Below are 26,608 nucleotides of genomic sequence, written 5' to 3' on the forward strand. Positions count from 1 at the left end.
CTATTTGGGTGTTATAATTCCCACACATTTATACTATTTGGGTGTAATAACACTCACACATTAACACCAATGTGGGTGCTCTTATACACTTCTCAACTCTCATCTTGTGCTAAAGCAACTCTTCTGCACTGAATTTACTCTCCGACGACCAACATCAAAGCTTCAATCTTTCTTTATTGTCGGTAGCATTGTTGCTTTTTCTTTTGTGCATTTATTTATTAAAGGTAGTAAAGTGTTATCAAACCTTTGATTTGTGAGAGATTTTGTTGGTGTAGGAAGCATCCGATGATCGAACATATGTTTTGATTATGTCAAAGGGTTCAAAGTTAAGGTGTTTTGTTGTTTGATGTGTTGAATGAGCTTTGCAGGAAAAGTCCTAGGTATACTTAGGCAAAAGTCCTAGCTGCGGTTAGGCAAGTGGAAAACCCTAGGGGGCGGTAACCCTAGGTCATAGGGGATGGTAATCCTATGCGGAAAGCCTTGGCGGGTCGGAGCTTTGGGCAAAAATCCTAGGGGGTGATAACCCTGTGTTAAAATCCTGGTGTCGCAAATCGGGTATAAGTCTGGACAGGTCGTGGACCGGACGTCCAGCATGAAGACCGGAAGTATCGAGCGCCGAGCAAAAGTCCAGTCGGTCTGGAGGACTAAACTGGCAAAAGGTAAAACTCTCCTGAGTGGAGTAGGTGAGGACGCGCTCCCCGGAAGAGGAAACAGTAGGCATCGGTTCGACCTAGGGTTTCCGATAGGAAATCCGAAGTCAGAATCGGGCAGTCCATCGACTGCCAAAATGTTTATATTATCATGATTATTATGTGCTAACTTTGTCTTGCAGGGTATGTATGTGTTTTGTGAATTAACATGTTTTCCAGAGACAAATGAGCAAGGCCAGCCTCGGATGAACAGTGTCTTAGGCGCCTCCATGGAGCTTGGAGGCGCCTCGGGTGCAAAGGAGCTGAAGTCACCGTGACAGAGCTGGAGGCGCCTCAGATTGAGCTGGAGGCGCCTTGGACCTGGGCTTGGAGGCGCCTTGAAGTGGCCATGGAGGCGCCTCAAGCAGGATAAGAGAAGAAGCTTTCAGCGCTGATCCACGTGGCTGACTTGGTTGCTTTGAGGTGCCTCGGAAGGGCTTTGAGGCACCTCCAGCAGTATATAAAAGGGGGTCTCGAGGAAGCAGCAAGATCATCAATTCTAAAGTTTTCTTTCTTCAACATGCTGCTAACGAGACGATCCCGAAGTACTGCAACAACATTCCGACAACCCGGAGCTTTAGTTTTCAGTATACTATTGTCGGTATAAAGTTTCTTTACTGCTTATACATTTTACTTAGTTTGTAATAACATTTTCCGAGCTTATAGTTGTTGCCCACCGGAAGCGATCAACGATCGCGGGCCTTGGAGTAGGAGTCGCCACAGGCTCCGAACCAAGTAACCAACTTGTATTAGCGTTTGTTCTTTACCTTTTCTCTGCGTTTATCTACTCGATACATTTTAAATTGAACGAAATAGCCACGAGCGCTATTCACCCCCCCTCTAGCGCTTCTCAATCCAACAGATTTCTCTACCTCTAAAAAGTTTTCTAAAAGGAGAAAGATAGTGCTTACCTACTTGTAAGCTATCCACAATTAGATGATAGACCTTAGAGTAGTAGTCCGGAAGACTGAAGTAAAAAAAAAAACTTGTGTTCTTTTGTTGTGTCTTTCTTATTTCCATCGTGTTCTAACTCTCGAAAAGATTTTAAACGTTTATTTTATGAGCAATATTCATACCCCTCACCCTCAATCCTCAAGGTATCTATCACCAAACTTCTCATCCCTTAGAAGCATTGAGCCCTCCGACTTTCTTCTTGTGTCATTCTTATAGCTCCTCTTGCACAATCTTCCACCAAGCTCCTTGTCCTTTAGATACATATATATTCATTACCATGTCATCCTTAAAGCTCATTTGCATCTTCTACTTCCCTGTCCAGTGGTCCCTCAGGCGTTTCATACCCTTCTTCTCTAATTTAACTTGGACCTTGAGCTATTAGGTACTTCATGTATATATATATTACCTAGGTTTCAACATACTTAGGCATACAAATTAAACCATAATATAAAGTTTAACTTAATTCGTTTACTCGAACATCAAAAATCGTGACTTACAAGACTACTCGGGGGTTCTAACAGAATCAACAAAAGATTCCTACCAACCAATAAAAGATTACTCAAACTTCCATTGATTATTTATCTTTATTCACAATTTGAGAACGATAAAAAGAGCTAAAATGAAGGGAAATATCAGATTTTCTCCATAATTTGCAGCTGTAGAATCCAACAAAGATGAGATTTTGATCAAATATAAAGTTCTTTAAAAGTCCATACATGTTAACTATATGCTTGAAATGAATATTGGCTTCATAAAAAATACCCATAATTTTGTTTCAAGAAGCTATGCGAGCCATTTTGAAAAACAATCACCATCTACACCAAAATAGTGTTGGTGCAGGTAGCACTATATGCTCGAACATGAATTTTAATAATGGTAAAGGGTTCTAAGTTAAATGTTATTATTGTTCTAATAAGTTGAATTAAATGTGTAGGAAAATCTTAAGTGATTTTAAGCAAAGTAAAAGTCTAGTTGAGGTTAGGTAAAAGGTGAAAAGTCCTAGTTACGGTTAGGCAATAAAATTCTGGTGAGACTGGGCAAAGCCTTGGTGGGTCGAGGACGTTGGACGAAATCCTAGGGTCGAGAAGGCTAGGTAAAAGTCCTGGGGGTCGCGGACACCAGGCAGAAGACTAGACGGGACGAGCATCGGACGTCCAGTAAAAGTCCTGATGTCTCGAACGTTGAGCAAAAGTCTAAATGGTTTGAAGGACCGGTTTGGCAAAAGGTAAATTATCCTGAGAGGAGTAGGTGATAACATGTTCCCCAAATAGGGAATAGTAGGCGTCGGTCCGACCTAGAGTTTCAGCGAAACTCAAAGTCAGGATCGAACAATCCGGAGGCTATCAAAATTATTCTTTATATATTGTTACCTGGACTAACTCTTTTTTGCAGGAAGACTAAGCTGGAAAAAGGTGGTCTGAGTGCTCGGTTGCTTTAGGCACTCGAGTAAGCTTCGACAAGGGAGTGCCCTCGGGTGGGTGCCTATCTAGGTACCCAGACGGTCCAGGTGCCCGGAGTTGCTCCAGGTTCCCGGACACGCAAAATTTAATCATCACCCTAAGTTGGAGCATGGCGAATGGCTGACCCACGTCAACGGTCTAGGTGCCCAAAGGGGGTCCGAGCGCCTAGACATGGATAAGCTTCTAGGATGAAGTTTCAACTAGAGCTCGCCACGTTAGGACCATCCAAACGCCTGGGAGGGGATTCAGGCGCTTAGATGGGGTTATAAAGGAGACTTCGACCAGTAGCTCAAACACATCAATTGAAACAACTTCTGCTCCTGCACGTTACTCTGAAAAGATCTCTACAACACCTAAAAGTTACTCCGACAACAACTACACTGAAGATCTCTTTCTCCAAGTCGTCGGTATTTTTTTTGTTCAAGTTACTTGTACTCAATTGAAATTGTATTTGTATCTTTCGATTAATTAGTAATTTTTCAACAAAAGTACTCTCACATTCGGGCCTTGGAGTAGGAGTCGCCACAGGCTGCAAACCAAGTAAAACTTAGTTGTGTTAGCATTGTGTTTTCTTTCTCTTCTATCTTTATTTCGTTGCTTTTTACTCTCTGAGTTTTAAAAAAACATGAAATCCACCCTTTTCCCCTTCCCCCCCTCTTCTAGTGCTTTTGATCCTACAATTGGTATCAGAGCAGATCGCTTTGAATTGGTGAAACCATCGTTCATGCAATTTTTCGTGGTATTATTTTTGAATTTTTTGGAGTCAATCAAAATCGATACTATCACCCCTTCCAGTCAGATTTTTTCTCAATCGAAGTTTTTTTTGAAGTTGGTGCAATATCATTCGAGTTCTTTAGTTTTCTTTTTATTACGCACTACTAATCCAAGACCAAGTTTTGGAACATTCTTCATTTTTTGTGTGAAAGAATTTTTTTCCTAATGGCCCACCAAGAAGGCTACAACACTGCTCGTCCATCTCTTTTCTCCGGTGAAGACTTTGATTATTGGAAAAGTCGGATGGAGTACCACTTGAAGACACAAGTTGAAATGTGGATTATCATCCAAACAGCCTTCGCACTAGCACTCGATGGAATCGAAAAACCGATGACATGCGACAATTGGGACCAGCATCTAATGAAGAAGATCGAGGTCGGCACTAAAGCCACTTAGACTCTCCAATGCAGCCTAACTAAAGGAGAGCTGAATCGAGTCAGCCCATTTTCAAGTGCAAAGGACTTATGGAAGAAGTTAATCGATTTGCACGAGGGGACCTCTAACACAAATGTAAGTAAACGCTATTTACTCTTAAATAAATTGTATAACATAAAAATGCAAGAAGGAGAATTGGCAAGCTAGCTCCATGCTCCCATCCAAAATCTTCTCAATGGCCTCCACGCAATTGGGCAAAAGGTGGAGAACTGAGACATCATCAAGTACTCGCTAAACGCTTTTCCAAGAAATACTTTGTGAGCATCCATGGTGGATGTTTACAAAGTTTCTAATGATCTCTTGGTAATTAGATTAGACTAGTTATTCTCTGAATTTGAATTACATAAATAGGTCGATACATTGTTGATCAAGAATAGCATTACTTTGGTTGAAGGTCCAAATAGAACAAGGGAACTAAAACCAAGCACCGAACCGAACGCGAGTCCGAAGGTGAATCGGACTCAGAAGACGATGATGAAATCACCGCTGAACTCGTAAAACTTGTCCAAAAACTATACAAGAAAAAGAAGGGTTCACTAAAAAAGAAATCAAAAAGGTGATTTAATTGAAGACAAAGTAGTCGAGTCTGAACTCGAACACGAAAACCAAGTCGGAAGTTACCTGCTATGGTTGCAACAAAAAGGGACACATCAAGGTAAATTGTTCGACTCAAAAGGAAGCCAAGAAGCAACGGAGGAAGAAAGCACTACAAGCAACGTGGATGAGTCTTCATCAAAAGACTCTGAGGAAGATCATGAGCATACAAGCTTCCTCTCACTTCTGGCTTAAGAATAAGTCATCGAGTCCGAAGCAGGGAGTGAATCAGAAGCTGAGTCTGAGAGAAGTCATGAATCCGTATCTGTTTTCGAAGAGCCAAATAACACTGTAAGTTTCCCTCAAATAGATAAGTTGCATTAATTGATTAATTATTTAATGTGTAAATTAGTTAACACTGCTACAAAAATATTAATAGACAACGGTTAAAAACCGTTGTGATAGGCCTTTTAAAACCGTTGTAATTGGCAGTGTTGTTAAAAGTGGAGGCTACGATAACAGTTTTAAACCGTTGTCTTTGAATGAAAAGACAACGGTTTAAAACTGTTGTTGTTTAGAGCATTTTTACTGCAGTTACAACCATTTTTGGGGCTACGACAACGGTTTTTAACCGTTGTCTTTGAGGGTGATAGACAACAACAATAATTTTAAACCGTTATCTTTTAAATTATTATCTTTTAATACCAATATATTATATTTCAATATAAATATATAATAAAAAATTATAATCACTAAAGAAAGAATATTATCCACATCAATGTCATTCAAAATGTTACTTATATAAGAATTACAATCACAAAAGAAGAAACATGTCTAATATTCAAATAAAATTTATCCCAATACAAATAAACAAATAAACTCTATTTATAACTAATAAACAATAGTCAATAGATTAAAAACTTGTGATGGTGGTTCATGCCAGGTAGGATTGCAAGTAATTATTATCAACTCAAGCCCTATCACAATCTTCAACTTGTAGAATTTCATTGGACTCCTCTTTCTCACTTGCTTATTCTTCCATGCCAACCTTTTCCATCACTGTTGATCATCAATTCCATAATAAATCCAGTCTTCCCACACCAGCTCCATCAAAAAGTCCAATCTTTCCACTCCTTTGATAAGGCACCAGGAGATCTCGGCATATAAAAAATGCACATGAATACTCATTTTCATTGGATTAGGAGTCTCCAATACAGAAGTTGAAAAATGCACATATGAAAATGTTCACCCTTGTTTTATCTCGTATAACAAAGAGTAGAGTGGTCTTACGAGGACTAAACAGTCTCAGCATCACCTGTCATGAGGTAAACGAAAGCAACTAAGAAAAACTCAAATTAAAAGTATATGTAAAAAAGTTGTTGTAAGATGGGAATAAGATTAAGATAATGAAAGATAACCTGGAAGACTGTCTTTAAAAGAGGCTTGCTTGCCACTAGTTCTCAACTAATATAATGGCACCACCTATATCATAGAGGCAAATGCTCACCCTTGTTCTAGACAAAGGTAGCGACAAAATCATTGGTCCAAGCAATATATGATATGAACATTCAGGTCTAACACAAGCCATGTGAAAATTATAGAACCTTGCACAAAAAATAAGACAAAAACCTGGAGGAGAATCAGAAGTAACTAAGTGATTAAGTAATTACCTTGAAAGAACGCTGAGATACAGGATGAGCACATGTTCCAGATCAAAGATAGATGCACCGATGGCAATTATTAGGTGTCCTTGGGGACGTCGAGCAATCCGATTTCTAGATTCTTGAATGAACTTAGACACTTAAAGCCGTTGTTACTGGTTTTGTGTTCTGTGCGTCATGCAAAGCATCCTGTAAACTCTTTGCGACACTATCGTAGTGCATAAACCCCATGAACCAAAATTCATGGTTATCGACCGACACAACCTAGATATACTTTTCTGCAGGTTTCTTTTTGCTTGTTGATGAATTAGCATATTTGAGCTGATGTAGAGAATAGCAACCTGCTCAGGATCCAGGAAGCAAATTTGTAAATATCATGTTAGGATAGGACATTCAATTCAAAATAGCAAACTACAAAGAGCTACAAAAAGAAACTAAAATGTAGTCACTGTAGAAACAAGTGTAGTTCAAACAGAAAATAATTAAACAAGTTATACGAGTTTTGCCTATTGGTAAGTGTAATAACTGGATCTTATTGGAATTTTTATTAATGAAAATCATGTGGAATTAGTAAACTGTGTTCATGAGTTGTCTATAAATACTTAAATTACACATCAAGGGATAGAATTATTGATAAATTTTCTAAACACACTGAATATGCCCACAAAGTTTACTACATAATAATTGACAGATATGGAACTATATGTTCTGATCGCATACCACCTATATACAATATCTGAACCTTGCTGTGAAAGGCCATATCAGAAGTAATGTAGGCTAAGCTTTTGCATCTTGTCATCAAATTGATCCCTATAGATTAAATTAGAATAAACATATAGATTAGATTGGTATGACAGTCAGTTAAAGAATAACACCATATGAGACTACATAGGCATATTTGGGATACGTGATGCAAAATATTTCATATGCATGTGGACACATATGACCACTTCAAATTCATTCTACATTATTCTTTTAGAATTCATTGATCATTATGTTGACGATTTTCTTCAGATATATTATATAGAGATGTACATGAGATGCCTAGTTTAAAATTTTTTATATATAATAACCAATTTTAACTTCAGAGTATAAGAAGTGTTACTAACTTTTGTAATCATCATCCATCTTAGAAGAATACCATATAAAAATGCAACTCCTACTGGTTATAAAAGGTAGACCATAGAATCGACTAAGTGACATTAATTGTGAAAGGCACATAGAAGAGCATGGTATGTTAGCTTATGCAAAGGAAACTTCATGCTTAACTTAATGCACTTTCTTCTTTACAATTATATGATTATACATATCAAGGATCTACTGTAAAGGGTAACATTCCTACAATACTTTTGTTAAATTTTCAAAAAAAAATAAAAAGTAAAGGAAAAAACCTAAAATTTCAACAAACTGGCAACCATAATCAATTAGTTGTTTCTGGCATGTGAGGCTGAAAATTTCCATGCATGGTGTGATATCTGAAGAATTTAGTCATGCATACTAGCAAAGGTTGTCTCATTTACCTGGGCAATAGCAGCATAATGAGCAAGTCCCCATGCAGCCTCCTTAACAACCAGAGTAGAAGGTCCAGAAGGAATGCTAACAGCTGTTCTCCTGCAATTTTTTCTTAAGTAATTAGAAGATACATATCGACATAATTGGATCAAGTACAATACGACAAAGCTAGTAAATAGGACGTAAAAAACTATACAAACCATTTAGCAAAACGTGCGCCTTGTTTGTAATACTCAGCACATCTTGAGGCCAATCCATCCAATCCTTGGCACCAAGATTCATTGTTTGATCCAGGTAATGGGACCAAACCCTTGACAATGGAACAAAGAAAAACAAACTTCAACATTTCATATGAGTAAAACAGAAATTGTCATAACTTTGAAGATAATAATTACCTTATCAACCTTAATACTGGGCATGATTTTCTCATGGTGTAAGCAGTCCACGAACTTCTTTCCATCTATGGTCGATTGGTATAGTGTTTCCTCATAAAGAATAGCCCCAGATATATATGCACCTAGACCCGAGGTGGTCAACAAAAGCTGTCTATAAGCTTGGCGGTTTTGTTCTGTATTCTCCAGACCAATTGAAGCAAGCCTCTTTCCACATGTAGCATTTGATTCATCGACAGCAAGAATTCCATGCCCAGGTGAAGCAATAGATTTCTAGAATAGTAATGAGCAAGCAATTGGCTAAGCAAAGAAAAAAAAGCAGACCAACACTGACAATGTTTACCAAGCAACAAAACAAAATTTATAGAAAAGCAAAAACCAAAAACAGTGTACAAAATCCTGAGACAAATCTGCTTATTTTGTTTCAAAATAAAAGTGATGAATCATTCACCAATCTACATTGCTTGTTAATCATCTTCTCTTTCTTTCTTATAGAGATGAATTTACACTACTTTACAAATGATTATCCTTCTATAGTTTCTCAAAAATTGTCATATGGTTGTGCGACAAATAAATAATAATGAACAAAAATATTGGTGTGTCCATATTTGGAACACTGTCAAGAAACTAGAGGCTGTAACATGATACAACCTAACCAATATATCATCCAACTGTATATATCGACAAATATTAATCAAAGTGAAAAATTAGATGCTTGAAAGATCTAAAAGTGAAAAAGCTATGGAAAATTGACAAATATTAATCAAAGGGCTACATAATGGAGAGAAAGAATAGCAACATCTAATAGTTATCACACATTTACTGATTTAGGATTCAAGAGAAATAAGTAAAACCAAGATTTTTTTAGCAATATTCATCAAAAGAAACTTTTTCCCTCTCATTTCTGAAACAAGATCAACATTTAGTAAAGAAAAATCCGAATTACCTCAACACCGTACTTTATGGCGACGCCTGCAAGTGTGTCCAACTTGGATACATGATGCTCGATGTACTTCAACGCACAAGGAGATGAGGGAGGAGCAAAGGTATCATATTTTCTCTCATGGGAAAGAGATCCCATCGCAATAGGATGAACGCGACAAAAAAAAATGGGGAAGAAAACCTAGAATGACATCAGTTTCTTCGATCGGCGACGCAAGGAGGTGGAAGAAGATGAACAAACCAAAATAAAAGAAGGAATTGGTAATGCAAACAAACTGAGAAACGGAAAGTAACCTAGATCAGTAGATCTGGAACTCCAGATCACGTCCTGGCCTCCGTTGCGCACGCTCCCATGATCCGGACCCTCGCTGTCGCCCTGCGATCGCTCTTCTCGGCTGTTGCTGCTCCTATGCGGCTCCAGTGAGCGAGAGATTGTGAGAAAAGAGGGACGAAAATGCTTAGGGATCGAGAAGGTAAGGGGAGAATGCGGTGGCAAAAAATTTTCGGGGAGAGGGAAAGAAAAAATGCGGCGGTAAAAAATGACGAAGGGGGAAAAACGCCGAAGGAAAAAACACTGGTATTCAACATCACTTAATAGACAACGGTTTTCAAAAACTGTTGTCGTAATCCCAGAAAAGCGCACATAGATAACAGTTTTCAAAAACTGTTGTCGTAGCATTTAAAAACCATTGTCGAGCCCTAAAAAAACATAAATAGACAACGGTTTTTAAAAACCGTTGTCGTAGGCAAATAAAACTGCTAAAAGACAACGGTTTTTGTTAAAACCGTTGTTAAAAGGCAAAACAACAACGATTTGGCATAAAACCGTTGTCGTTTAAGTGTTGTTGAATGAGGATTTTGTTGTAGTGTAAGTCCAATATCCGGGTCAAGTCACTTCAAATAGAAGTAACAACCTTTAAGGAAGTGACTAACTCAAGTTCTTTAACCAAATCTATTCATGCTAAAACTTCAACTCAAGTCCAACAACTTGAGGAAGAAAATTCCAACTTGAAAAGTCAAGTCAAGAAACTAAATGACACATTAGAACAGTTCACCTTGGGTTCCAAAAATCTTGATTTGATTCTTGAAAAATAAAGCGTCATATACAATTGATCCGAACTTGGGTATAAGGCTAAACAAAAATTTAAATCTTACCTATCTCTAGTTAATTGAACCAATAGAAAAGTAGTCCAAGCATGGGTCCTCAAGTCTAACTTGATTAATTAAGCTGGCTAGATTTGATCAATATTGGATTTTCAAGGACCAAATCTACTATCTTGATAGAGCTTATCGAGACTATGATCCAAGGGAAGCCAATAGAAAGACCATTTTCATTATTAGATAGACTTGTTTGATGTTTCATTTACCGCTTTCATTATTTATACCTAGATTAGGATAGATAATGACTGAGGCTAGGGATGGCAATGGGGCGGGGCGGGGGCGGGTTTGCCATTCCCATCCCCGCCCCATTTTCATTTTTTCGGGTTCGGGGATTCCCCATCCCCGCCCCATCTCCATGATCTATCGGCAGCAACAATGTCAACCTGGAGATAATTTTTGTATGTCTCAAAGAAAAGGTAAGGCTCAAACAGTGCATTCCAGCTAGTCTTATTCAGCTCGATTTCCTGCAAGGATGGCAAACAGGGAAATACAGAAGACATGGTTCCGAATAATAGCTCAGGTAAATCATGAAGTACATACAGACCTCACAGATCTTGTTGCCTATTTGAAGCCAATAGATTAATGTTAACACTATTATTAATATTTTTTAAAAAAATCATATTATTATTTATTAATATTAATAATAATAATATTCGGGGCGGGTTCGGGGATGAGGATAGTATTCCCATACCCGCCCCAAACCCGCCCCATCCCCGAAAAATCGGGGATCCCCATCCCCATTTCGGGTTTTCCCCGCGGGGCCCCAAACCCGCGGGGAAAATTGCCATCCCTAACTGAGGCTTGAGCAACACTTGTTTAGTTAGACTAAGGATTCTCATAAAGAAAGTTAAATGTTCAATTTCTTTAAAAGATTTTGTCTAAAAGTAGTTATTGCTCCAACATCCAAGAATGTCTCGTGCCTCGCCACAGTTTGGAAGTTAATTATTGAAATTGATATTTAACCGACTAACTATTAAAACTTAGTCTAACTCAAATGTAAATAAATCCATAGACTTCAACTTAAATTGAAGATAAAATTAACCATCTTGCAAAAATTTTAAAGTTTCCTGATTGAAAATCTAGAAAAGAATGAGATGAATTTAGGTTAAAATTGAGAATTAGCCTAATCCAACCAAATAGAATTAAATCTAATTAAAACCAAACAAAATTAATTTAATCCAATTAAAACCAAACAAAATTAAATCTAATTTAATCTAATGAAATCCAATTTAATCCAAACAAAATTAAATCTAATCAAAACCAAACAAAATGAAGTCTAATTTAATCTAATTAAGTCTAATTAAACCAAACAGAATTAAATACAATTAAACCAAACAAAATTAAATCTAATTAAAATCAAATAAAATTAATCTAATCTAATTAAAACCAAACAAAATTTAATCTAATTAAATCTAAATCTAACTTAATCTAATTTAATCTAATTAAACCAAAATTACCTTAATCAAACCTTGAAGTAAACCAAACTTAATCTAATTAAACCTAAATCAAACTCACTTAATCTAATTAAACCAAAATTAACTCAATAAAACCTAAATAAAATTAAACCTAAACTAATCTAATTAAACCTAATGAACCTTAAATTAAACCTCAATCAAACATCAAACCTAAGTTAAACTTAATCAACCATCTCACAAACACTCATAATTATAACATGATTGAAAATCTAGATGAAGTGAGATGGAAAATAAGTGGTTGAATTTAATCAATCTATCTTATTATCCATTTAAATTGGAACCAAATCAAATACTTTATGTATAGGAACATAATGATTTGGACTAATGGATATTGGATAGTGGATGCTCCAGACACATGACTAGAAACAGATTGAAGTTCACTAAGCTAAAACTCAATAACTTAGGGTCGATTGCACACAACAACGGAAAACTTAAAGTAATCAAAGCAGGTAATATTAAATTGAACTCCGATTTCATTATTTAAAAAGTATTATTAGTTGAAAATTTTAAGTTTAATTTACTTAGCATAAGTCAATTATGTAACTCTAGCTATCTAGTAACATTTTCAACCTTTGAATATGTATTAAGAATATCGAAAACTCTCAAATTACACTTAAGGGAATTAGAAAAAATATCATTTATACAATAAACTACCAACCTCCTAACTCAAGTGTCTATTGACATAATAAGAGAAAATCAAATTGTGGCACAGAAAACTGGGTCACACTTACATCAGATTCATTTTAAAAATGAGTCAAAATAATTTAGTTAGAGATTTATCAAAATTAAAAACTTTAGAATACATAATATGTAATGCTTATCAACAAGGTAAACAAACCAAGTCAACCCACAAACTAACAAACCTAAATTGAATCAACTCAATACTTGAGCTCCTACATTTAGATCTATTTGATTTACACAAAGCCAAGTCACTAAGTAGAAACTAACACTGCTTAGTAATAATTGATGACTACTCAAGTTTTACTTGGTAAAATTTTTAAAAATGAAAGATGAAACCTTTGAAACCTTCAATAATTTTTGTAAATTAATATAAAATAAAAAAGATACCAAAGTTAAAAGAATCGGAAGTGATCATTGGGGGAGGGGGGATTTGAAAATCATAGGTTTACAGAATTTTACCAAACTAATGAATATCACCATGAACTTTCATATCCTAGAACCCCTCAATAAAATGGACTAGTGGAAAGCAAAAATAGGACATTACAGGAAGCCGGTAGAACCATGTTAAAGAATACAACCTAAGTAATCAGTTTTGGGCAGAAGCAATAAACACAACCTATTATATTCAAAATAGAATTTTAATTAATAAATTTTACAATAAAGCCCCTTATGAAATATATTATAATAAAATACTCAACTTAGATTATTTTGGTGTAAAGTTTAAATATTAAATACTAAAGATTACTTAGGAAAATTTATATCCAAATCAACATCTCATATATTTCTAGGGTATTCCACAACTAGTAGGGTTAATAGAGTGTATAATAAAGATACCCTAAAAGTTGAAGAAACAACCAATGTAATATTTGATGAATAAAATAATTTATCTAACTTAATCAATCAAAATAATAATAAAAATACAAGAAACATAGACGATGAGAAAGATAATGAAATTCGATCTGAATCAAATGAATCAAAAGAACCAATTGTTGACCCTAACATAAGACCATCTAGGATAAGATCTAATCACCCATCTGATCAAATTTTGAGTGACCCAAACCTACGAGCCCGAACTTGATCATCCTATAGAAATCTAAGTTAAATAGCCCTTATATCCAAAATTAAACCCAAAACTATAGAAGAAGCCCTACATGACCATATTGGATATTCATAATGTAAGAAGAACTAGGCCAATTTAAAAGAAATTAAGTATGGGAACTAGTACCTAAACCAACAAATAAAACCATAATTGATACTAAGTGGGTTTTTAGGAATAAACTAGATGATAAAGGAGAAATAGTAAGAAATAAAGATATACTAGTAGCTAAGGGGTTCAACCAAGTAGAAGGGTTAAATTATGATGAAACATATGCACCTGTAGTCGGATTTGAATCTATTAGGATGCTGCTAGCTTATATAGCACATAAAGGATTCAAGTTATTTCAAATAGATATAAAGTCCACATTGCTTAATGGATTCATCAAAGAAGAGATTTATGTAAATCAACCCCTAGAATTTGAGAACTTAGACTACCTAAATCATGTCCTTAAATTAAAAAAAGACATTATATGGATTAAAACAAGCACCTAGAGTTTGGTATGAATGAATATAAACATACCTAATATCAAAAGGGTTTAACTAAAGCCAAATAGACTCAACCCTATTTATTAAAACCCTAGAAAAGATATCTTTATAGCCCAAATCTATGTAGACGATATAATTTTTGGCTCAACTAATACTAATTTTTAAAAAAAATCATTAAATTAATGGAAAATAAATTTAAAATGAGTCTAGTGGGAAAACTTAATTTTTTTCTTAGGTTTACAAATAAAACAGACTAAAGACGATATTTATGTCAACCAAAGAAAATACACTAAAGAACTAATTAAAAAATTTAGAATGAAAAATGTAAAAACATTAATACCCCAATGGAAATCAATGTAAAAATTTGCTCTTATTTAGAAAGCAAACTAGTAGACTTAAAGTACTATAGAAGTGCATTAGGGAGTCTACTATACTTAACTACAAGTCGACCTGATATTTTATTTGCAATTGATATGTATGTTAGATACCAATCATGTGCAAAAGAATCATATTTAACAAATGTTAAAAAGAATACTTAGACATATTAAAGGGGCACTAAGTGTAGAACTCTTGTACCCTAGGACAAACACATTTAACTTAGTTGGGTACTTTGACTCAGACTATGCTGAGTATAAACTAGATATAAAAAGTACAAGTGGAAGCTATTAACTTCTAGGTTAGCGCCTAGGAAGCTGGTCCAGTAGAAAGTAATACTGTGTTATATTTTTCACTACTGAAACAAAGTACATAGCTATAGGGGAATATGTATCTCAAATTTTATGGATGATACACACCTTAAAAGATTATCAATTAGAATATAAAAATATAAAAGTTTCAATTGATAACATAAGCTCAATCAATTCAACCAAAAATCTAATACACCACTAGAGGACTAAACACATAGAAGTTAAGTATCACTTTGCAAGGGATCATGTAGGTAGGAGTGATATTGTACTTGGCTATATTGAGTCTAAGTCAAACCTAACAAATATTTTTATAAAATCCTTACTTGAACTTGAGTCAGTACACTCAGAAGACAATTAAGTATGTGCATAGTAGAATAGGTTGCTTACTTTTCATTAAGTTTAAGTTTTTGCTTTAAAAATCTATTTTTCAAAATTTATAGTTTTTAAAAGTTAATATATGTTTTTAACTTTAACCCCTAGCCTTTCAAAATAAATGTTTTCAAGTTATACTATGGATTTAGACTAGGCTTTACCCCTAAAAAGCATGATCATATAGCTTTTAGAAGCCAGCATCTCACAAGTACACTAGGACTACCTTGCTTATGATTAAAAACACTTAGAAATGTGTGGGATGCTTAGAACTTTGCATGAACTTCAGAATACTTATGTCTATGCATCAATATAAATCTGGATTATAAATATCAATTCAAATTGATCAGGTTAAGTCATCTTTTTTAGTAAAATTAACTGGATCACGTACTTAATTTGAATAATTAAGTGAACGCTACTACTTTATGATAAATAGTTAGTAACTAAAGGCTAGTCATTTCTTTTAAGGATAGTAAATGATTATTTGTAATATTTTTTTTACAAAGTCATTTTTACTTTGATTTTTCCATGTTTGGACTCTAGGACCATAATCATCTTAAAGTTAATCACCCCTTTAAACTTAAAGCACTTACTTAAAGAGTTTTAAGGCATTAATCAAGGGGAGACTAAAAATAGTATTTTATAAAAGATTAAAAGCTAGTATTTTTTTTAAAAAAAATGAAAATACGTACTATTTTTTTAAATAGCTTCTTCTCTCTGCTTAGTTTTTTATATATATGTCAAAGGGGGATTAAAAGGAGTTATGTTAAGTTTTTTTTCAAGGTTAAATGTTTATGAAAAACTAAGTTTAACTATTTTTAAAAAACAAAGTTTAAAGGTTAAATATTTTTGAAAAAAATAAGTTTAACTATTTTTGAAAAATAAAGTTTAAAGGTTAAATATTTTTGAAAAAATAAATTAACTATTTTTGAAAAGTAAAGTTTAAAATTTAAGTTTTTTTTTCAATAAGTAAGTTTAACTATTTTTTAAAAGTAAAGTTTAATGTTTAAGTTTTTTTAAAAAAAAATGCATGTTTAAGTATTTTTGAAAAGTAAAGTTTAAAGATTAAGTTTTTTTTCAAAAAGCAAGTTTAAGTATTTTTGAAAAACAAAATTTAAAGTTTAAGTATTTTTCAATAAGCAAGTGTTTTCTAAAAAAGTGTTTTTAACTAAGTATTTTTAGCTAAGTATTTTGAAAGAAAAAGAAACTAAATTTTTGGAAAAAGAAAAGCTAAGTTTTTTTTTTTAAGCTAAAGAAAATACTATATTTCAAGGGGACTTATTTGAAAGAAAAAAAAACTAAATTTTTGGAAAAAGAAAAGCTAAGTTTTTTTTTAAAGCTAAAGAAAATGCTATATTTCAAGGGGAGTTTTTGAACTCTTAAGAATTTCTTAGTTCTATTTCAATACTTAGAAACTTATTTTTTGGAAAAAAAAAATCTTACTTGTGAAGATACTTACTTGTTATCTATTTACTTAACTAAACTATAAACTGTATTGGCATAATCAAAAAGGGAGAGATTGTTAGTGTAGAAAGCACTAGACGATCGAATATGAGTTTTTGATAATGACATAGGGTTCTAAGTTAAGTGTTATTGTTGTTCTAACAAGTTTAACTATATATGCAGAAAAGTCCTAAGTGATCTTAGGCAAAGTAAAAGTCCTAGTTGAGACTAGGCAAAAGGTAGAAAGTCCTAACTGTGGTTAGGCAACGACATCCTGGTCCAGGGGATTGGGTAAAGTCTTGGCGGGTCGAGGACATTGGACGAAATCTTCGGATCGAGGATGCTAGGTGAAAGTCCTGAGGGTCGTAGACAATAGGCGGAAGACTAGACGGATTGAGGATCGGACGTCCAGCAGAAAGTCTTGATGCCTCGGACGCTGAGCAAAAGTCCAAACGGTCTATAGGACCGGTTTGGTAAGAGGTAAATTCTCCTAAGAGGAGTAGGTGAAGACATGTTCTCCGAAGAGGGAACGATAGGTGTCGATTTGTCTTAGAGTTTCAGTGAAACTCAAAATCTGGACTGGACAGTCCAGATGCTGTCAAAATTATTCTTTATATACTGTTACAGGAAAAAGGTGGTCCGGGTGGCCGAACTTGCTCTGAGCGCCCGAACTTGCTCCAGGCACCCGGGTAAGCTTTGACGACGGGTGCCTAGCCAGACACCTGGGTAGTCTAAGCGCCCAGAGTTGCTTCAAGCTCCTAGACAAGCGAAATCTCATCATCACGCTCAGTTGGAGCACAACAAATGATTGACCTGCGCCAGCGGTCTAGGCACCTGAAGGAGTCCGGGTGCCTAGACATGGATAAGCTTTAAGGATGAAGTTTCGATAAGAGCTCGCCACGTCAGCACAATTGAGGTGTCCGGGATGGGATCCAGACACCCGGATGGGACTATAAAAGGAAACTTTGACTAGTAGCTCAAACACATCAATTGAAACAACTTCCACTCCTGTGTGCTACTCTAAAAAGGTTTCTACGACGCTCAAAAGCTGCTCTGATGACACTACGCTAAAATTCTCTTTCTCCAAGTTGTCGGTATTTTTTTTATTATTCGAGTTACTCATACTCAATTGAAATTGTATTTGTATCTTTTGATTAATTTAGTGATTGCCTAACGAAACATTCTCAAGTGCAGGTCTTGGAGTAGAAGTCGTCACAAGCTTCGAACCAAGTAAAACTTAGTTGTATTAGCATTATATTTTCTTTCTCTTCTATCTTTGTTCTACTACTTTTTACTCTCTGAATTTTAAACGAACACGAAAGCTAGCCACGAACGTTATTCATCTCACCCCTAGCACTTTTGATCCTACAAATATAACCATTTTGCCTTTGAGTGAGAGGTAAGCTAAAGATAAAATCAATGTTAATATCTTCTCAAAATGTAATAAGCACTAGTTGGGTTGTCTAAAGAGCCGTGTTTGGAAATATACTTCAGCAATATAATAAAAGTACAACACCTCTTGATATAAATTAATTTGAACACGGGCAATAGAAATATTCTTACAACAATGCCATATATTTATGTAAAACTAAAATATCCATTAAGTCCGCAATCACTGTTTGTTTGATAATAAAATATATTAGTCAACAATTGAGAATACATAACAAATCGCATTTAATAAGAAAACAAACTTAGATTAAAAAAATTACTGAGGGTCATTTTGAATATTTTTAAGATCTCACAACAACAAGATGATCTTGATAAAGTAATTTGGACACTTCAAATATCATCATTTTATTTGCATGGTGGTAGGCAAACATTATTTTTATCATTGACAACTCCATTTTTTGGCCAAAAATGGACACTTTGACATAGATAAAATTAATATTGTATTGTCCACTAATATATTTTAAACTCATGATCATGATTAGAGAAAAAAAAAAGAATAAACTTTGAGAATAAGAAAATTCTCAAAAGTATTAAAAGGATAAAGGATATATACTACTCCTTGCTATAAGCTCTCTTTTTGAAAAAAAAAAAAACCACAAGAACATCCTAATATATTTTTATCATGAAAATACTTTTATAGTAGTTATATATGAATTACATATTATAACGTGTAACAGTTACAAGCACAGCCAATATAAACATGTTAAAGTAAACTAACCCAATTTAATAAAAATTACTAGACATAGAGCACGGTTATTATTGAAATAATTTTTATGATCAAAATTTCTTAAATAATATTACTTAAAATTATTTTAAAACTAAAATTAGTTTCTATAGCTGCTACAATAAGTTTAAAATAATAATTGTTGACCTCGCAGAAATTTTGATCCTGAATAATTCTGATCAATTAAAATATTTTAATAAATATATAATAATTTTGATCAAATTAAAATAATTTTTTTAGACTTCTTCCGACTAATATTCCTCTTGATTAGCATATGGGATAAATCTTAAATGCAGTTTATATATGTATATTCAAAATTTACTTTAAAATATTTTTCATAAAAATAATAGACTGGTATTCAAAGTTGATTAGAAGTACGCGCGTCCGTAATTAGAAAATATGCCGTCTTTTCCTCTGTCCGGAAGTCTAACTCATTTGAATTATTAATCTCAAACTCATTTAATAGTACCTGAAGCAACAAACAGCTGTTTAATTTTCTTCAGAATGAGCTTCGTCATGCGCGTTGCTGTCGCCACGCCACGCTTTGTGTTCTCTCCTTTCGTCTCCTTCTCTCTATCTTCTCAATCGATAAACAATTTAATTGCCTGGCTAGCTAGCTCGACTACTCACATCTTAAACATGCAAGCTAAGAAGATGTCAACTACAAAAAGTCAAACCACTTTTGCTTGCCCCTTGGCCGAATCTAAGAGCCACGCGCGATAATTTAATTAATCACCATTAATTCCAAAATCAAAGGTCGATGTGAAGTGCCGCAGCATCCTTTGGTGGTCCTGAAGAGCATTTTGAAGGAAAGTCAACTGTGTTTGTTCGTTGTCCTTGTAATATATCTACGCCTATATATACAAAGTCTCCCCATCGGTAACTCCGCAACAAATCATACATAAAGGGAAACAAGAAGAAGAAGCCGAGAAAGAGGGATTCAACAATGGCGGCTGTAGTCTCGTCTGAGGCTGCTCTTGTGCTTCTGCTAGTGATTGGCTTTGTGGCACCTTCCACGGCGTCAGTGTTCTTCTCTTCTCTTCACCAAACTCTCGTCGTCACTGCGTCTCCAACGACAGGCCAAGGTTTGCTAGCTTAAATCTGCTAGCTCTTAGAATTGATTGATGATCTCCAAATATTTGTTACTAATTCCCTGAGTAATTTTTCAATTTTGTATTTTTTTTTCCTTTTGGTTCAACGCAGTGTTGAACGCCGGCGTCGATCAGATCAAGGTGAGCTGGTCGCTGAACGAGAGCCTGGCGGCCGGCACCGACTCCGCCTACAAGAAGGTCAAGCTGGTCCTGTGCTATGCGCCGGTGAGCCAGACCGACCGCCGGTGGCGCAAAACCTACGACGAGCTGAAGAAGGACAAGACGTGCCAGTTCAAGATCGCCAGCGTGGCCTACGGCGGCGGCGACGCCGTCGGGTCGTACGAGTACACGGTGGAGAGGGATATCCCCACGGCCACCTACTTCGTGCGGGCGTACGCGCTCGACGCCGACGGCACGCAGGTGGCCTACGGGCAGACGACGGACGCGAAGAAGACGACGAACTTGTTCGAGGTGGCGGGGATATCCGGCCGCCACGCGTCGCTTGACATTGCCGCCGCCTGTTTCTCGGCTTTCTCCGTTGCGGCGTTGTTCTTCTTCTTCTACGTGGGGAAGAGGAAGCAGACGTGAAGGAGATCATACGTGGCGGTGTTCTAGCTATTTCACTACTATTACTATATATATTGTAGTTAGAAGAAATATGTGATGTCGCATTAACGATATGCTTGCGAGCAGTGTGAGTGTGGTTACGTTGTTGCAAAAAAGGATTGTCCTGAAAATTTTAATCAATCAGAATAAATATATATCAATCTTGCTATTATTATTAATCTCCTTTATTATTGTGATGTATAAGGTTAGGATAGGCGAAGATTGATTGACGTTGGTTCCCTGGCCTCATATCTTCTCCGATTCAATAGCTATGAAAAATATTAGCTATTTGTAAATAATTGATTTCCCCTGTTGAGATTTTTGTATTCGTGCAATCTGAGCACAGACAGAATGATGATATACTATCGTTTTAGTTGAGACTAGAGTTAGACTCTATTTCTTTAAGACGAATTTGCCCCGCACATGATGCTCACGGAACACAACAATCGTCTCCCAAGATACAACGATTTTATCTTGCGATAGCAGCACTGCAAATCGCAAGACCTCCGAACCGAAGAGGCTTCTCGAACTCTCCAATGCAAGTATAGAATGCAATGCTTACTTTGCTTAGAAGAAATTGAGTGAGTGAAATAAGGATGTGAGAAACTTTATTTATACTAAATGAAAGAGTGTAAGAACCTCTTGGTTCAATTAGATCTCATCCATTCATTTTGAATTGAATAATGTAGATCACATCCTTTCTTAAGAGGCACACTACCTCTTTTGTTTATTTAATAATATGTTGTTGATTAAAATAGATTTATTTTTATTTGTTTTTGGTATTAAAATACAACAGTTTAAAACTTATTATCTTTTGTTAAAAAAATAATTTTTTTCTTTTTGCATTTGTGAAACTATTGTCTTTGCTAAAAAAGACAATGTTTTTTATGCGTTGTTTTTAAAAAAAAACAACACTTTTTTATACGTCGTCTTTAAAAAAGACAATGCTTTTTTATGTGTTGTCTTTAACAAAGACAACGCATAAATTTGTCTTTGTAAAAAATGACAACGCTTTTAAAGTATTGTCTATTATCTTTTTTTTTTTGCAATGCAAGTAATAGAAGACATCTTTGGACTTCTTGTAGTCTGAAATGAATACAATGTGAACTCTCTAAATTAATCAGTGAGGTTTGATCGAAATTGATGGATCTAGGTGTTGAATCGAGTCGAACATGAAGGGGGGGTGAATCATGTGGTTTTAAAAAATTTGTTTTTTTTTTCATTTTGAGATCAAAGTACGCATTGGCACAACATAGAAAAAAATAAGTAAGAAGATAGAGATAGATACAATTGATTTTACTTGGTTTGGAGTTTTCAGCGACTCCTACTCCAAGACCCAGGTCCTGCAAATCTATCGATGGGTAATCCACTAAAATACCTCTTCCGAAACCGCCGGAAGAGGGGATCGAGTACAAGGAAAATTGGAGCAAGTGCAACACACTACACTTGTCCTTTTGCAATAATTAAGTATAGAATTTAAAGTTACCAAACACTTTCTTTTCAAAGTCGGTCGACTTGAGTTTGGTGTTTAGATGGCTTCTCAGCGGTTGACAGGCATAGCAGCGTTATAGCAGAGTCATAGCAGGAAGTCGGAGCAGTCGGGACCTCAATTGGACGCGTACAAGCTTGTGTTTATGTTATATGTTGAAGCTTGATCAAGATGCTCTTATAAAGGTTGTGGAAGGCGCCTTCTATAGGGTTGAAGGCACCTCCAGCCTGTAAAACTTGATCCTAAAAAGAGCTGATCCTTATTGTCAAAGAGGTTAGAATTTTATCCTACGGAAGGCGCCTTCTATGCACTGAAGGCGCCTTCTAATACTTGAAGACACCTCATGTAGTGTTCACTCGAAGCTTTTTGTATTCTTCTTGCCCTACAAAACGTGTTAGCCCAATAAACAAAATAATAACCTGCAAGACAAATGTTAACACGATAATCATGAGTAATAATCATTATCTCCTATCCTCCCTAGACCAGGAACTAGTTAATGTCTCAGTTTAGGAATCCAAAATGGACCTAAACTGAACTGACACTTACCGTCCCTCAACCAGGATGTGTCCTCATCAAGTCACTCTCCTCCAGTGACTTACCTTTACTTACCAACTTGTAGTCGATTAACAACCTCTTGAACCACCAGGTATTCATGCAGTTGTTATATTTGTAGACCCAACTGGACTTCTATCAGTCATCATGTTTGGCGGATCCAACCGGACTCCCTGCCAGATATCAGGTCGGCCCTTTGACCTATCTAGGCTTCGCACCAACTATCAGGTTCAACGGATGTTGGTGCAGTTTTGCACTAACGGTCTAACTCAGGTTTTGATGAATGACAAGTAAGTTAAGTTAGGTTCTGTTGTAATCTAACCACATGATTAAGTGTGCAGTACGAAGTCCAGATAGGTCGACAGGCCGACCGAATATCTGGCAGAAAGCCCAGCTAGGTCAACGAGCCGACCGGATAGCTGGTATGAAGTTCAGATAGGTCGATGGGCTGACCGGATATTTGGCAAGAAATTCAACTAAGTCGATGGACCGACCGGATAGCTGATACGAAGACCAGATAGGTCGACGGGCTGACTGAATATCTGGTAAGAAGTCCAATTAGGTTAACGGGTCGATTGAAAGCTGGCATGAAGTCCAGATGGGTCGACGGGCTGACCAGATGTCTGACAAACTGGTAAGTTAAGGTAAGTCATTGGAAGAGAGTGACCAAGTGAGGACGCGCCTCGATTGAAGGGACAGTAGGCGTCAATCCAGTTTAAGTCCATTTATGATCCATAAACTGAGACCTTGACTATTTCCTGGTCCTGAGAGGATAGGAACTAATTACTATTCTTTATTATTAAATTATTATTTATTCTAATACTTATTTTGCAGGTTATTTGGACTAACGTTGTTTTGCAGAACAAAATGAGAAAGTTTCCTTCAGATGAATAGTGTCCGAAGGTGCCTTCAAGCAGTGAAGTTAGGAGGCGCATTCCATGGCTATGGAAGACGCCTTTCGCAGGATAAATTTTGACCAAAGTCGTGGATAAGTGTCGGGATGTTCGGGATCGAATTTGACTCATTGGAGGTGCCTTCCATGGCTATGGAAGGTGCCTTCCATGCCTTTTATAAGGCTGTCTCGAGAAGGCATTGGTACATAACTAATATATGAACTATTGCACGTTCATTCAAGCTTCTGACTGCTCCAGCCTTCTGCTACGACTCTGCTGCAAAGCTACTGCGCTCGACAACTCTTCCGAGGACTTCCGATCGCTGCTGATAGACCGACATCAACACATGAACACTTCCGCATTCAAACTCTAGGTGTCGGTAACATACTTTACTGTTGTACTTACATTCTGCAAACAGAAAGTGTAGCCTGTTACACTTATTCAAATTATTCTCTGTATTCGATTCCCTCTTTCAGGGGTACCGGAAGAGGTCTTTAGTGAATTATCCATCGATAGGTCCGCGGGACTTGGGTCTTGGAATAAGAGTCGCCGAAGGCTCTGAACCAAGTAAACCGCTTGTGTTTTCTGGTGTTAGCTTTTTATTTTAATTTTCCACTGTGTACTCTACTATGTTTTTAAAACCAAAAAGAAAATTTTTGAAAACCACGTGATTCACCCCCTCTCACGTGTGATCGATCTAACAACAGACCTAGCTGGACTTCAGCCTAATGCCAGACTCTCCAAATTCGTCAACTCCTGCACACTTGGTTAAGCAATTATATCACAACAACACCTAACTCAACTCACTTGTCATTCATTAAAACCTGAGTTAGACCGTTAGTATAAACTGCACCAACACTAAACTATTTGGATTTCTGTAAATTTACACCCATCCGCTAGAGTTGAGTAAGAGGAAGGTAGATATGATGCCAAACCTTGGTTCTGATCAAAGGAACATTATAATCATGGTGTGGGAAGACCAAGACCACGTTGGGCTTAATCCTCTCATATCATGTCCAATGTAGTTCTAGCCTTCCCATACCATGTTCACACTGTTCTTTTGATCAGAGCCAAGATTAACATCATATGTACCTTCCTTTTACTCAACTCTAATGATTAGGTGCAAGTTTGTAGAAGTCCAAATAGCCTAAGTTTATTAGTGAATTTCGGTCAAATTAAATATATTCATCGACCTAGAGAGCTTAGATTGCACTCATTTAAGATCTTATAGATTTATGAGGTTGCAAAGAGTCCAAAGGTATTCTCCATTATTTATTTTGTGTTCTCTAGAGGTGCTCCAATATTATGTTAACTTTCAGCTAGAATACTTGAGCCTGGTCTCCTAGAGACCAAGGCTAACATAGACTTGATTGCTCAAGTCATGCCCACATTGGGCATGATCCTCTCATATCATATCCAACATAATCTTGGTCTTCACACATCATGCTCATAGTATTTCTTTGATTAAAATCAAGTTTTGATATTATATCTATCTTCCTTTTACTCAACTGTACCATATGAGTCAAAGTTTCTAGAAATTCAAATAATCTAAGTCAATTAGTGGATTTCGATCAAAATTTATTGATCGATTTAGAGAGTTCATATTATACCTATTTAAAGTCTTGTAAATTTCTAAGATGATAAAAAATTTAAAGACATCCTTTATTACTTATTTCAAACTCCTTCAACTTCTATGAGACATGTAGAGGAACATCAAAACAAGTTAATCGAGGACAGAGAAGTTTTTGTCAATGAGAGAGGAAAATAAAGTAAAAAGTTAAATTTGACTGGAGGAATAAAACGAGGAAATCAGATAAATTAATGTGCCTTAATAATTATTATCAAAGTATTAAAATGATATATATATTTGAAAGATTTGGATATAGGCAGCAATTCGAAGTCACCGAATGAATGTGTTAAATTAAAATTAGATTGAGATCGAATAAAATATATCGAATAGTGCATGAATATAGATAGTATAATTAATTTAGATTTGATTTAATTAAAATTAAATTAAATTAAATTAAATGGATTTAAAATGAATTAAAGAATTGTGAAAACCTACTATTTTTATTTTCTTTTTGTTTTTTTTAATTCCCTTCCACTACGCAAGCGGGCTCCCACCGCCTCACGCTTAATTACACGCCTACACGCCGATTTCTTCATCTGTTCTTCTTATATTTTCTTCCCAACTGCAGTTAATTATTTTTCTCTTCTCCTTCTTCAAGGCAGCTCTCTTTTCTTCTTTCTCTTCTCAAGAACAGCAGCCTTCCTTTCTCTCCTTCTTATTTAATTTTTTAATTGACCAACAACAAGCCTAATCCTTCATTCTCTTCAATAAGAACGGTTTTTATTTTATCTTTTCTTGTTGTCAGAGCTAGTCGAGATGTTGAAAAATGAGGATAAGACTTTTATCTTTTTCTTTTATCCTTATAATTATTTTGTTATTATTTTACTTTTCCCCTGACTGATTTTGGTTTATCTTAGTCTTTTGATTTATTTTATTTCTCGATCAAAAAATAAAAGAATTATTCATCATAGTAATTAAACTTATTTAATAAAGTAATTGAGTCCTGATGAGCTATTATTTATTAATTATTATTATAATTATAATTATAATTATAGTTGTTTAAAAATATATTTTCAATTATTTTAAAATGGGCATCGATCTGGCCCATAATTCCCGGATCCGCCCTAACACAGCTACATCATCTCATCTTTAGAAAATAATAATAATAATAATAATAATTTTTTTTAAAAAAAATAAAAATTATTGTGAATAATGTGTCAGAAAGAATGGCCCTATACCGAGGAGCCTCCCGTATGAAAAACCGTTGCCTGGCCCATTAGTCCAGTTACAGTTCAAAGCCCTAAGAACGGGGCGGATCCTATGGTCTATAAAGACTGGATCAATTATGATCCATTCTTTATATTAATGGGGGATAATAAATCTCCATCTGTTAATAGGTAAAGGTCATTATCTCTTATCAATTTTCTTATCCTGGTCCAAGAATCGATCGGGACAAGGGGACCATAGGATCCAATGGTAAAG

General features: G+C 35.5%; 2 protein-coding genes across 2 annotated transcripts; one reads left to right on the forward strand and one right to left on the reverse strand.

Moving 5' to 3' along the window:
• Nucleotides 1-7,927: 7,927 nt before the first annotated feature.
• LOC122044000 (fructose-bisphosphate aldolase 3, chloroplastic-like) lies at nucleotides 7,928-9,492 on the reverse strand. The gene is made up of 5 exons (XM_042604550.1): nucleotides 9,358-9,492; nucleotides 8,415-8,684; nucleotides 8,220-8,329; nucleotides 8,028-8,118; nucleotides 7,928-7,954 (listed from the first exon to the last, which is right to left on the reverse strand). Exons 1-5 carry the CDS (start codon nucleotides 9,490-9,492, stop codon nucleotides 7,928-7,930), a joined length of 633 nt encoding a protein of 210 aa, XP_042460484.1.
• Nucleotides 9,493-19,813: 10,321 nt separating this feature from the next.
• Nucleotides 19,814-20,794, forward strand: LOC122040031 (high-affinity nitrate transporter-activating protein 2.1-like). Its single transcript, XM_042599414.1, has 2 exons — nucleotides 19,814-20,010; nucleotides 20,129-20,794. Exons 1-2 carry the CDS (start codon nucleotides 19,872-19,874, stop codon nucleotides 20,602-20,604), a joined length of 615 nt encoding a protein of 204 aa, XP_042455348.1. The 5' UTR covers nucleotides 19,814-19,871; the 3' UTR covers nucleotides 20,605-20,794.
• The last annotated feature ends 5,814 nt before the right edge of the window (nucleotides 20,795-26,608 follow it).

This window comes from Zingiber officinale, chromosome 2A (assembly GCF_018446385.1).
Source record: "Zingiber officinale cultivar Zhangliang chromosome 2A, Zo_v1.1, whole genome shotgun sequence".
NCBI classification, from domain to species: Eukaryota; Viridiplantae; Streptophyta; class Magnoliopsida; order Zingiberales; family Zingiberaceae; genus Zingiber; species Zingiber officinale.